We start from the raw sequence: 13,781 nt of genomic DNA, 5'->3' as shown, positions 1-13,781 counted from the left end.
ACAGTGTATTACACAGTGTACAGTTGCACAGTGCATGCTGGGAGCTGATGCCCCTTTAAGTGACGTCAGGTATTTTGACAGGGGGCAGGCAGCGGGAGAAGGAGCCGCAGAAGAAGAAGCAGGCGGCGGACGTGTCCACGGTGAGGGATGCCCGGGATAATGTCACCGGTCCGTTCTCTGGCCCGCCTGTCCGCATCATGATGAACGCTGCTGGAGCGGTGGCCCGCAGGATGCCGTCGGCGGCCCGGCGGAGCGGGTGCTGGATCGCGTGGTGCCAGGCGATGCTGCTCGGCGCCTCGGCTCTGGTCATCGTGGCCGAACGGAGCGCTCGTAAGTGGGCTTAGAATTCCCGGAGCTAGCGGTGCTGCTAGCTTGCTAGTGCACGCGCTGGAGATGAATTTTACGAGGCAAAGGCAGCGAAGCGCGCGTGTTTGTTCTGTGTGATGAATGGACGCTCAGCCATGATGCTTTGTGTTGGAGCTCCGTCAGCAGCAGGTTAGAAACACGTCCAGGCGGTGCTGCTGTAGCTCAGCCGTCACCACCGAGCAGGTAGCTCATCTGTAAACGTGCTGGTTCACCCAGCTGGGTCGACCAGACCGGGGCCCCAAGTCCTCCAGGGGTCATTTAGGTGGGTCACACAGAGAAACAGGGATCACATTTAACCAGTGATCCTAATTAGAGTAATGAGAATTAACAACAATAACGCTCTACTGTTGGACTTGTCTTGCAGCCAGCCTCCAGAACACATCACTAGAACCATCATCAGTGTGCATGCTGTTATGATTACTGCCATAATGCACATCTGGAGTCTGTGCTGAGAACAGTGTGCAGCCCAGTGCTGTGGTTCCCTGACTAAGCAGATCAATGGGGCAAGGTCAGGACACCAGAGCGTTGACAGGATGTGGACAAAGTGTGACTTTGTCTTCAGCAGGTATTTCGTTCCCAGAAGATAAAAATACTGCACTGCTGCCTGGACTCCACGCCTCAGCCAGCCCGTCCACGGGACAGAGAAAAAAGACACGTCTGTTTGAATGATCAGGGCGATCATGCATGTTTGGGTCACTGACAGGACGGCGTTTCTGCACACGTCTGTCTTATGTAACTTACAGATCATGGAAGGCGTTTCAGTGTCTTCTCGGTGGAGCTTGAATGATCCTAACAGAACATTTTCCTCTTACATTTAAGAAGAGGATTATGTTCTCCTAGTTTCTGGACACACATGCCGGCTTTAATGAGCTGTCTCCTCTCAAACCTGCACAATAACTCACACTGTATTCACCAAAGAAAACTCTAATATCAGCTTGCATGTGCGTGTCTGTCCTTTGCGTGTCAGTGATCTACTGTATAGGGTTTTACCTTTGGAATGAGGAGACGCAGTGGGCGGGCCTCACGCTCGGCCTCTTTCTACCGGGGACGGCAGTTCAGCTGTTAAGTGTGAAATGGTACTACGACGACGGCGACGACAGGCGATGCTACCTCTCTGTCATACACATACTACACCTGGGCATCTTCAAAAGGTAACATCTCTGCAACTTTAGTTGTCGTACACAAAATACAGCACGTTGAGAGTGCTTAGGGATTTAATCCAGTGTGCATTTGTAGGGAAACAAAAACAACAACAACATCTGGCAACACATCTTGTGCCAATGTACACGAGAAAGCTGCAGTCACATCCTTCTGTCATTGAGACCTCCTCCAGGAGGTTATGTTTTATCACCGCTGTGGCGTTTGTCTCTGTCTCCCTCTTCTGGCAGGTTGTGGGATTGCATGAGGTGTGTGTTGCGTATGCAGGGCTCGGTGGCAGAGCTCGGAGCTGCCGTCATGCAGCAGGCGGACGTTGCTGCCCTTTGGCTCCTGGAGGCGCTCATCCTCACTCTGCCTCAGAGTCTGCTGCAGGCGTACGTCGTGGTGTCTACCGATGTGGGCATCATGTCACCAGGTGAACTTCAGAAGAATTACTGTCTCCATGTTATGTTTGCCCATCGTTGTGAACAATGTCCCAATAAGAGTAACGCTCTCCTCTGCTCTACCCTCAGTGGCCTACTGCTGTGGTTTATGTGTGCTGTCTATTTCCTGGGCCCTGGTGCTGTACAGCCGGGCCTGCTGTCTGATACGTCCGGGCCACCTGGCCATGCCGCCGGCCGCCCTGCTGTGCCAGCTGGTGTGGAGGGCGGGGATGCTGGGCGCCAGGGTGACCTGCCTCATGTTCTTTGCCAGGGTCTTTAACTGGTGGGTCTGTGGAGTGGCAGGTGAGCATGGACACGCGAGCTGCTCGAGTGCTTCGGTCATGCTTGCACGCTCGAAACGCGGCGGAAGCATGCAGTGAAGAAGTATTAAATTATTACGACTCGGTATCACAGTGCACAGATGCAATTAAAGGTGAAAGAGGCTCAAGGACTAATCAAGTAGATTTTCTTATGCTCGCCATGACTCTGAATTTATAAATGGTTTAAAAAATCAGATTTATATTAAGTTAAGCTTAATTCGTGAGTTATGTAATTATCGTCAGAGCGCTGCAGCAGCATGTCCTCTCGATCCAGATTTTCCGTTGTTCCTCTGCATCAACCTGATACACTGTCCATGGATCCTCTACTGCGCTTGTACCTTCTAGTCTATTTTTATGTTGACCTCCAGGTTTTCACTGGCTCACGGCCTCCTTCTGGCTGGTATCACAGCAACCTGACATCTGCACTGGTCCCTGGTGTTGGCGTGCCTTTAACGGCATCATGGGGCTTGTCCATGTCTTCCTCTTCCTGAATGTCAAAGATGGACCCTCGCGCTTCCGCATGGCCAGTTTTTATGCAGTAAGATGTTGGCTTTAAATGAGATTAGTGTCCCTTCAACTTTGTCTCTGCTGTGTTTGGTCCTGGTGGCTGTTTGTACCTGTTTGTACTCCACGCTTCATCTCATCAACGTGCACAAAGAGACGCATGCACAGATATACATACACCAGTTTGCATTGTCATCCTCACCTCTGCGTCCTTGGCTCACGGTGACGTAAAGCTGTCCACGGATGACTGATGGTGTGACCTTCTCTCCTCCTTCAGTTCATGCTTGTGGAGAACGCCACTCTGCTGCTGGCCGCCTCCGACTTCCTGAGCGAAGCATCATGGGACAGTATGACCCTTCCCGCCACTGTGCTGTGTAGCTTTCTCCTCGGTGAGTCATTTTATCGACACTATCGGCGCTCTCTTTTTGCATGCGAGAAGATTTGTGTCAGCCGTTTAGATTCGACTAGTGTCTAATAGTTTCTGTCCTATCTGGGTGATAAAACCCCGGCGGGGATTCGCAAAGGTTAAACCCAAGTCTTAGTCGGACAACACAGCGAACAGTGAATCCCCTTTAAGTGCTACTTGTTATGCAGCAACGGTACAAAAATAACTGTTGATGTAATGAAAAATTACTGTCCTGACAAAAGCCTGACGATGTGAGATGGTTCACTTCTGCAGTTATTTTTGATATAGTTGAACATGAGGGTAAATAAATGCCTCTCAAATGGAACTAATCAAACACATGACAGCAGTGTGCTATAAGGATTCTTAAGGATGGGATCATAGGGTACCAAAAAAAACCGAGTGAAGTTGAAACACTAAATTCACATTTCATGTATGTTTGTGCTGAATGTGTGTGTAAAGAAATAAATAGAGGCCCAGCCGAGGTGGACGCAGAGCGCTCTGTTGCAGCCCTTCATTAGATTTATAATAAGATTTATTTAAGTGTTCAGCTTCTTCTAAAACCCTTTTCCAACTTGAAACCTTGATTTTGACTTCATTTTAAACTTTTGGTTCGAAATAAAATAAAGAAATAAAGAATAAGTCTATATATATGGGCTGCAAGGTGTCTCGGTGGTTAGCACCGTTAGCGCCTCACAGCTAGAAGGTCGCGGTTCACATCCCGGTGAGGACACCCGGGATCTTCCTGCGTGGAGTCTCCATGTTCTCCCCGTGCAGCGTGGGTTCTCTCCGGGTTCTCCGGCTTCCTCCCACAGTCCAGAAACATGCTGAGGTTAATTGGTGATTGTAAATTGTCCGTAGGTGTGAATGTGAGTGTGCTTGGTTGTCTGTCTCTAAGTGTAGCCCTGTGATAGACTGGTTACCTGTCCAGGTGAACCTGCCTTCACCCTGAGTCAGCTGGGATAGGCTCCGCCCCCCATGACCCTAGTGAGGATTAAGTGGTGTGTAGATGATGGATTTTATATATGTGTATGTCACAGTCCAGATTAAAATGGCCTTATCCTTATAACAAATTGAGATTGTAAGCCTGCCGAGGAAGATTTAAATTTTGACCACACCAAATTAAAAATCTGCACGAAATCAGAATGATAAGATTGATTTCACCTGGACCACATTAAAATCATCCATTTATATGTAGTGTTTGTCTTGTGTGACTGTGAAACATGACAAAAGATGTGTCACACCTCTTCATGTGTGTGTGAATGAAAACGTTGGTGTGACCCTTTGATGGTTGCAGCATGACAGAGTGTGAGCTTCACACACATGGTGAAGTGTGTGAGTTATATCAGATGAACACCCTGCCATGTGTCACACCTCACTATATATTTGTCACAGTTCAAATTAAAATTCACCCAGGCAGGATTACAATCTCATTATGATATAAGAAGGAGTTTTTATTTGGTCTCGGCGAAATCAAAACACCAACTTCTCCGTGTCCTTGTGCTTCCAGGTGCTACCTCTCTTGTCCTGTACTACCGCTTCCTCCATCCCAAGTCCACAGAGATCTGCCAGGGAACACACCACAACCACATGGGCAGCACTTGCATAGAACAAGGAGAATCCTCCTTCTCTCTCGGGGACAAAAGTCTGCCAGCTCCTTCCTTTCCAAACCACGGCAGCTTCTCCCTCTCAGGCGTGGCCGGCTCTCTGCTGGAGCACCCAGGAAACTGTGGCGGCCGACCGAACAGCTCCTGTCCCTGCTACCACCACCACTGGCTCCTGATCCGTCTGGCCCTCAAAACAGGAGACCTGAGTAAAATCAACAGGGCGTATGGGGCCGGGGGCGCAGCGGCCATACTGGACATGGAGGAGTACAACCAAGAGTATAAAAGCAACGAAGGAATGACGATCACGGCTGGAGGCAGCTGTGAGGGCATCTCTACCTCCGAGTCCCAGGGGAAGGGCCTGGCACCCCTCTCAGACTGCAAAGACGAGTTCCAGAGTGTGAGCGAACCCACGTCGACTGAGCACCCCGAAGAAGACAGCAGTCTGGAGATGGAGAGCCCGATGGAGTCGCCCACGTCGGACTTTAAACGCAGCTCGCCGGAGGGTAAATCTGTGTTCGGAGACAGTCCGGAGCCATATTTCTGCCCCACAGAATCAAGTTCGACCTTATACTTCAGCGCCGATCCCCAGTCTCCCAGCAGCGCAAGTAACCCCCGTTTGGACCGGGACATTGGGGGTCTGGAACAGGGGGTTCGCCTCAACTCCATCCCCAGCGACCCGGCCCTCCACAGAGACGTCCGCGGACTCATAGGACGAGTCGGCCCACGCTGCACTTCCACTCCCAAACTGGACTCTGGAGTGTCGGACTCTCCCGCCAGCGTCCCTCATCTGACGGGTCCGAGGAGGCAGCTCATAATGTCCCGAAGGGACGACGACGACAGCTTCTAGCTTTCTCGTGACAGAATCAGGGAACAACTAACAGCTTATCCAACGTTAAAGGGGTTCACCAGCTTTCTGAGAGGCTGCTTCTTCATCTGCTCAGTGCTGTAGGATGAGGAAAGCCGGCAGTCACTTCACCTCTTTACGTCTGTATATTCAGCACACTGTGGGCCACGGTGTGTGCAGCAGTTTTGTAATATCCTAAGGTAACCTGTGCTCTTCTCAAACCATAATCTATTTGATTAAAAGCACTGCTTTGCCCAAATGCTGGATACACAGAGGCGAAGTGTTGCCACTGGACATGAAGACGATAATAACGGAGCCGATGGGTCACAGGGCTGGTACATGGAGCTCAGACACGCCTTCTTCCACACGTTCAATTAACATTTTTTCCACTCGTAGGCCTCGAGATTTATGTAGTGCAACAAAATGAACACTAGTTCTGCCAGATTGTAATTACACATAACGATCATTAGGAACATGCAGCTGCTTCGTGATCTCAGACAGCTGACAGTCTTTCTGACACATACTCAAACTGCTGTTATTCCACGTTGCTACTCGCCAGCAGCTACGACAATAGAGGAACTATCAGTAGATCGAACAGGGGCTGGAGTGTCTGACCTCTGAATCGTAACCATCTCAGAGTAAGCCGGAGCTTTTTGGCTTATTAAAAGCACAAATATCTTCTGTACCATATATCTATTGCTGTGATGCTGTGATTTTTTTTTGTTATTCCCATTAAAACAAAAAACAAAATAAATAGCAAACCCCTGATCCCCCTTGGAGGATACTAAACTGTATTTTTGTATCATGTTAACTGCTGGCGCTGCTTCGAGCAGGGTTAGCGCGTCAACCTGGGAAAAAACTGTGTGACATTTGATGTGTTAACTTAATTTACATGTTGACCATGTAATTGCTGAAATGTTTTACATAATGTTGAGGGAGGGAAAAAAAAACAAAGTCTCAGGCACTGACTTCTGTTGTGCAACACATTGCTTATGAGATATTTGTGGTGACTTTTTTTAATGTGTTCTTGGTTGCTATTGCTGGGGAAGGGGAGGGTCGTTACTGTTCTGTAACTGGGTTGAAATCCATTAACAAAGTAGTGAATTGATGCTGGGTTTTTTTTCTCTTGCACCCAGGTGACTGCCTGTATGACATTTTGAACTGTGAAGTTCATGGCCACTGGTGGCTTTCAATAAGCAATAAACAGCCTACGTGTTGGGATGAGTGGAGTAAATATGTGTGTGGAGGTGTTTTATTTCCATCCATCACTTCTGCAGACTACATGACAAACTTAGTCCATTTCTCCATACAGGAACAGATAGTATATAATTAACTCTGGCGACAGACTTAGCACATTTTTGTCTCAAAAATAGGTATTAAATGCAAAAGAAAATTAATATATAATGATATCTACTAGGGCTGCAAGGTGGTGCAGGTGGTAGCTTCGCAGCAAGAAGGTCACCTGCATGTTCTCCCCGTGCAGCGTGGGTTCTCTCCGGGTTCTCTGGCTTCCTCCCACAGTCCAGAAACATGCTGAGGTTAATTGGTGATTGTAAATTGTCCGTAGGTGTGAATGTGAGTGTGCTTGGTTGTCTGTCTCTAAGTGTAGCCCTGTGATAGACTGGTTACCTGTCCAGGTGAACCTGCCTTCACCCTGAGTCAGCTGGTATAGGCTCCGCCCCCCAGTGAGGATTAAGGTGTAGAGATGATGGATGGATGGATGGATGGTTTGGAGCAGAAATCTCCTCATATCTAGAGCTCTGCTTACTGGGGGATAAGAGGGGAGAATATGGAGACTCCACGCAGAAAAATCCCGGGTGTCCTCACCAGGATGCGAACCGGCGACCTTCTAGCTGTGAGGCAACAGTGCTAACCAACTGCACCACCTCACAGCCCTTGATCCAAACCAGTTACTTAAAACATCTAGAATCTGAGTCCAAAAAGGTCTGATTAAAACACATTCCCACATGCAGTGGAGGAAAGTTCCAGTTTCCTCTTTCCAACACAAATCATCATCCAGTAGCTTCATCCTGTACAGTCTAGATGGTGTGTGACAGTATCTATGTCATGCGTTATATTGTGTAAGTTACACTGCTGGATATTCATCCCTGACTCCCTCCTCTCACACCCTTGGACTAATCTTTGACACCAACCTCACTTCTGAACAGCACATTACACAGGTCCCAAAAACAGCTTTTACCATCTAAAACATATCACCTGTCTCCCTCCCTGCAGCTGAAACTCTCATCCATGTCTTCATCACCTCCAGACTGGACTGCTGCCGTAGCCTCCTCTATGGTTCACCCTCCAAACTCCTCAAAACAACTTCAGCTTATTCCAAACTTGTCTCCTCACCCCACACCACATGACCACATCACCCCCGTCCTCCAACATCTCCACTGGCTCCCTGTCAAACATCACATTCACCCACAAAGCCCCCCATCATCTGGCCTCCTCCTACCTCACAGACCTGCCCCACACCTCCTCCTCTGCTCACCTTCTCGCCCCACCACCAAGGACTGAGCACCCAACCTGGGGGGGCAGAGCCTCTGCTGCTGCTCCCACCCTCTGGAGCTGCTCTCTGACCTCCACTCATTCAAGTCCCTTTTAAAAATTCACCTCTTCAACATTTAATGTTTAACTATTTTACTTTTTTATTTTTACCTGCCTTCTCTACCTTGTTTTTTATCTGCTTTTTATTCAGCTTGTTTAGTTCCTGTTTTTATCTTACACCCTGTTCAGTGACTTCTTGAAAAGCGCCATACAAAATAAATGTATTATTAGTTATTCATATAAAGAAAACAAACGAGTCATTGCGTGGTGAAATGGGTGTTTGTGGACATTTAAACCAGCTGTGTAATCCTCTTTTTTCTTTTTTTTTTTTTATCATGCTACACTGAGCATAACTTATTGTGTAAACGGCCTCCAAGAAGGTATTTATGGCACTCGCCCTTTAAGACGACGCGCATGCGCAGGACGCCGAGAAAGTTAACTCCTGAACTTCGTAGTCAGAAAAAAATTCTGATTTATAAAATAGCAGGGGCAAAACTCCACTTGAGTTGACATGGCATTTCGCCGAAGGAACAAGAGTTACCCGTTCTTCAGCCAGGAGTTCCTCATTCAGAACCATGCAGACATCGTGTTCAGTCTGGTGATTTTCATTTTGATTGGATTGATGTTTGAGGTGAGATGATTCCTTCTTCTTCTTCTTTTTTTTTTTTTCCCCCTTTCCTCCTTCGCTCGTCTCACTCAGCTGTTTTTCTTTTAAAGATGGCAAGTCTGCAGCACATTCAGAGATGTTGGTAAAATAAAAGTCCTGCTTGGTGGTTTGTGTACATGTGAGACTTGAGCCAGTGTTTGGCGGATATCGGAGCTCCTGGCTGCAGCTTTTCTTTTACATATCTGATGAACACTGACCGCTTGCTGTGTCCGTAACAAGACACATGATTTAAACTGAGCACTAAAGCAGGACACCAACTTTTTTACACGTGTATTGCTTTACGTGCTTTAAACTTTTCCGCGTTTTTTCCTTCTTAAGTTTCTTAAACCGCTGCTGCTCTCCTGCTAGCATACTCCAAAGCTACATCTCGTAATTACTTCCCCTTGATTTAAATTCACGGTTATTTTATTTTATTCTTTTTTTTTTTTTACCCTTTTGAGAGCGTCTCGTTTCCAGCAAAGACAAGTCTTCATGCAACATTTTGATGCCAAAAAAATCGTCAGCCGCCACAGAGAACAAAAATGTGACAGAACGTAATGCTGTTTGTGATTTCAAACTAAAAGCGTCGTGTGCTTGTATAGCGCGCGTCCGTCTTATTTTGAAAGGAGCAGACGGAACCGGGGTGGGTTACGGTCGCTGCCTTGACGCTATCAGTTAACTGCCACGTCTCAATCTTTGCTGCCGCCGTGGCCTCAGCTGCTCCAAAGACCGCTTCGACCTGACACCGCTCACACTGGCAATTAATTAAACCTCTCATCCACTAATTAAATTCTCGGTTACACAGACGGGCCAAACTCTGGGCATTTTTATTTATTTTTTTTAGCCACGTTTCAGTCCGGAACCCTGCCTGTGATCACAGCTGGGCGAGCAGAACATAAGACGGGGATTTCCTTCATTTTTTCTCGTTTCGGAAAAAAAGAGAAAACAGCAGAGCTATAGATATAGTTGTGAATTTGATATTTTGGTGACAGGTCACTTGTTTCCTCTGTGAGCAGGAAGCTGGACTGTTTGCAGTGTGGTTCCCAAACTAGAGTCAGAGGACCAACAGAGGTCCCATAGAAATAAAAATCATATAAAATATCCTTGCTCACAGGGAGTCCTTGGCTTTGTTGTGTTTACAGGTACACGTTTGTAGTTTCAAAGTTTAATTATTTTTCAAGTTAATCTCCATAATAAATGAAGCTGTAGCCTTCATATTTATCAGTCTGGTCAAGCTGTGTGCTTTATAAGTTTATAATATTAAATGACTCTGGTAAATTTACACCATAAACAAGCCTGTTGCTTTAATTCATAATCCCAATTTTATTTTTATACTCCAAAGCACTTTGGCTGTTGAGGTGCTGTATAAATAACGCCGACTTGCCTGGACTTGACTTAAGAGAGTTTCCTTTATTCATTGTTTGCTTAATCACGTTTATTTATTTTATTTAAGCTGGAAATCCCTCACGATTAACTTCAGAGGAGACCTGGCCAAGGAGACACTCTAAGGCTACCAAGAATATTAAAATCGACAAAGAACACTGAAACAACCAGGCGGACGAAACTAAACCCAGCTCAGGATAAGCAGCGTCTTCTCATCAGAGGTTGCTTCTGAAGGTTATTCGAAACCTCTTAAGGGTTAAAGAAGGACAAGAAACCAGATATAATTTAAAAAAACAGATGTAAAACATAGAGAGCCATGGCAGCAGTGTGCATATAAATAATATCTGCAGGTAATTCCTAACTGCTAAATCAAGGCAGGCCCAGTTTTGATGATTAAGTCTTTTTTTTTTTTGTCCCACCAGGTGATCAGTTTGCTCTTTAAAAGAGAACCACACACGTTAGAACCAGAAACCGATTCTGAAAAAGAACAATCATACAGAAAGTCCCACCTGGCAGGCTGACAGGATCTGGTTCTCAGGTCTGTTTCATATGAAACCCCACAAGTCTGACGCTGTTTCTGCCACTGCTGTCACTTCAGTGCTGTTACAGCCACGGTGTTGGCTCATGATGGCATCTAGCATATAAAAAACACACCACGGACACTTTAAAGGTGAAAAACTTGATTCTCACGGGTTGCTGGAATCATTTGTCAAGCAAAAATAGAAATTAAATCTCATCTTTCAGCTTCTTAAAGGTGAAGATTTGCTGCCTTTTATTTGATTATTTTGATAAATGTGAAATATATCGTTAGATTTCGGGCTGTTAGCCGAACAAGCTACCTGAAAACATTCATCTGGGCTTTGCAAAAGCATTTGTCTCTATTTTTTTTGTGCGTAACAACTTAAAATTAACCACAAAAATAATAAACCGAGTGATCAGGGATGGAAATATTAAAAATATTCAAATTTTTTTAATATTAAGTGCCGGAGATGGTTTCAGGCCTCCTATGTTCACGTGTCATTTTAAAATAATCTAAGCGAGGTCGCCGCTACAGCTCACCTGGTAGAGCTGGTGTCCCATGTACAGGGCTGCAGCCCCAATGTGGAGGTCATGGGTTCGCATCCCGCTCATGTCCTCCCCCCATTCTTCTCCCCCACTTTCCTGTCTCTCTCTGACTAAAACTATCCAATAACGGCACAAAGGCCAAAAAAATAACTTAAAAAACAAACAATCTAAGCGATTATTAGTGAACTACAATCAGTATGCAACCTGGGACAAGAGCTCACAGATGTTTTATTTTGAAAGGCGACAAACCAACACAGCTCTGGTGCATTTTGTTGTGAGGATGCTCAGTTGTAGCTCTGAGTCGTCTCCCAGGTGGTCATGCTGGGTGGGTTTATCTACAGCACACCTTTCTGTTGTTTTACTTGTGCACCTGATGACATTTACAGTTTCTTTAGGATGCATTCAGGGAGCATCACTGAACCACGTCACTAATCTGAGTTTGTCTAATTTCCAGGCGACAGCGAAGACGGCCATACTGTTCATTCAGCCTCAGTACAACGTCACGACCTTATCAGCAGGTACGAAGCGCCAAATTTAACGCTCATTTCAGGTCTTGGATGCTTATCTTAATTCGCTGCAGCTCCACATTCGACTGTGACTCATTTCACAGTTTCACTTCTGCTCATTGTTGTTCCTGCACATTGCGTCACTGTGTTACTGTCACTGCTCTGTGAATATTAAAAAAACAAAAAAAACAAAAAGCTGTTTACGTTGCTCCAGGATGTTTAACACGCCTCTGATTGCAAACCTGCTTTGTGTGTGGCCCTTCCCATGTGTGCTCAGAGGGAGAGGTGACGCTCTACCATTACGGATGGAAGGACTGCGCCACCATCCTGTTCTACTTCTTCATCGCCATCATCCTGCACGCCGTGGTGCAGGAGTACCTGCTGGACGTAAGCATCTCGTCGCAACACGTCACAGGAAACTCCTCTGTTTTTTCAGAACTGATCATAAAGTGCAGCAGAATGAGTGTGTGATGAGGTGAAGGCTGTTTTACGGGTCTGTAAAGTCTTAAAGGCTCCTGGAAAGTAGCTCGGAACAAATTTAGCTGCTTCATTTAAACACACGTAAAGATTCATGTTTTACTGATTCGTTAATGGAAATATTCTCTCAGATCTCTGATCTGCTGTGAACTGACTTACAGAGAAAGTCTACAGGCGTCCTCAGATTTATTCACAGCCCTCCATTAAAGAAAAGGTAAAATTCACTCAAATAACTAGAAACTGAAAAAAGTAATAATAAATAAAAATTTTCTAAATTATTCTTTAGTGAAATAAGATGTTGCTGTGAATTGTGGTTGAAGACAATAATTTTTAAAAAAGAAAACTGTCCTGAACAAATGAGAGCACTTTGCTGATGAGCAGTGAAATCCAAACACCTGTCAACAGGTGCACAAGTCAACTTATTTCAGCTGTTTTTCCCCCGTCTTTAATGGGAGGCTATGAGTACATCTGAGGACGACTGTAGGTTGTGGAGCAATTCATCAAACTGGAAATAATTCAGAAACTTGGGGTATATTTTGCCTTCATTGACATCATAGTAACCATTTAGCCTCATTTCTCACTGCACCTCTATGGAAACAAACATGACTACAAGTAGAGAGAACTTATCATACCGGCTCTTCTGTTTTGCTGAGAAGCACGACGTTTTTCATTTTTTGACAAAATCTGGTTCAAGCCCATGATTTAGTTTTGAAATGTGACATTATTTAAAATGACGATATCCTGATTTTAAGCTTAGATTTAGTCCAGTTTTCCAATAGAACAGCATAACACATTTTTAATAAGTAGTCTTGTTGCGGTTCACGGGGTTAATATAGTAAAGAAGGCGCATTGTTTTCTGAAACCGGGTTCTGAGCTGTTCCACTTCACGCTCTCTGCACCTGAACGCAGGACTTTAAAAACATGACGCTGACTGTTCTACAGACCGTTTGTAATAATAATCCATCTACAAACTGAGCTGCGAAACCAGGAAGAGACACAATCTAAAAGTATGAGCCCATGTGTCATTGTTCAGAAATAGGCCAGCGTGGAGGAGCCAGGTTTTATTTTAACGCCATCGGTTTCCTCGGTGTCTTGAAAGGAGGAGGCCTTTCAGCAGCCACGAACAGGATCTCCTGTCTTTTCTCGTCCTACTTATCTGTATCACGGTGACACTTCCTTGTGCGTGACAATGACGGAGCGAGCGTTGTGAGTCGAGCCAGGCGCGCTCACGTGATGCGTTGTGTTGTTGCAGAAAGTGAACCGACGCCTTCACCTCTCCAAGAGCAAGAACACCAAGTTCAATGAGTCGGGCCAGCTGTGCGTGTTCCACCTGGTGTCCAGTGTGTGGAGCTTCTACATCCTCATAACAGTGAGTCAGACAACGTGACAACTTCCTGTTTGAGAAAATGCCGCCAGAGACACACACTGATGTCTGCTCTCTTCACACAGGAAGGATATCTCCTGCATCCCAGCAGCCTCTGGGAGAACTATCCCCATGTTCATCTCAGGTATGGAATCATTTCTGTC

The 13,781-nt window shown here is 45.9% G+C and overlaps 2 protein-coding genes across 2 annotated transcripts in view; both read left to right on the top strand.

Annotated features, from left to right (window-relative positions):
- Window positions 1–197: 197 nt before the first annotated feature.
- xkr5a (XK related 5a) lies at window positions 198–6,858 on the top strand. Its single transcript, XM_008303457.1, has 7 exons — window positions 198–330; window positions 1,334–1,517; window positions 1,755–1,939; window positions 2,037–2,249; window positions 2,635–2,804; window positions 3,048–3,159; window positions 4,684–6,858. Exons 1-7 carry the CDS (start codon window positions 198–200, stop codon window positions 5,625–5,627), a joined length of 1,941 nt encoding a protein of 646 aa, XP_008301679.1. The 3' UTR covers window positions 5,628–6,858.
- Window positions 6,859–8,620: 1,762 nt separating this feature from the next.
- Window positions 8,621–13,781, top strand: part of tram2 (translocation associated membrane protein 2) — a 10,353-nt gene continuing 5,192 nt past the window's right edge. The window contains exons 1-5 of the mRNA XM_008303456.1: window positions 8,621–8,808; window positions 11,726–11,789; window positions 12,055–12,164; window positions 13,507–13,623; window positions 13,704–13,762. Coding sequence (XP_008301678.1) covers window positions 8,689–8,808; window positions 11,726–11,789; window positions 12,055–12,164; window positions 13,507–13,623; window positions 13,704–13,762 — 470 coding nt within the window. The 5' untranslated portion in view covers window positions 8,621–8,688. The remainder of the gene's footprint in view (window positions 8,809–11,725; window positions 11,790–12,054; window positions 12,165–13,506; window positions 13,624–13,703; window positions 13,763–13,781) is intronic.

Source organism: Stegastes partitus, unplaced genomic scaffold (assembly GCF_000690725.1).
Source record: "Stegastes partitus isolate 25-593 unplaced genomic scaffold, Stegastes_partitus-1.0.2 Scaffold2010, whole genome shotgun sequence".
In the NCBI taxonomy this organism is placed as follows: domain Eukaryota; kingdom Metazoa; phylum Chordata; class Actinopteri; family Pomacentridae; genus Stegastes; species Stegastes partitus.
Note: the sequence above shows the minus strand (reverse complement) of the source record. Positions and strands in the feature narration are given on the sequence as shown.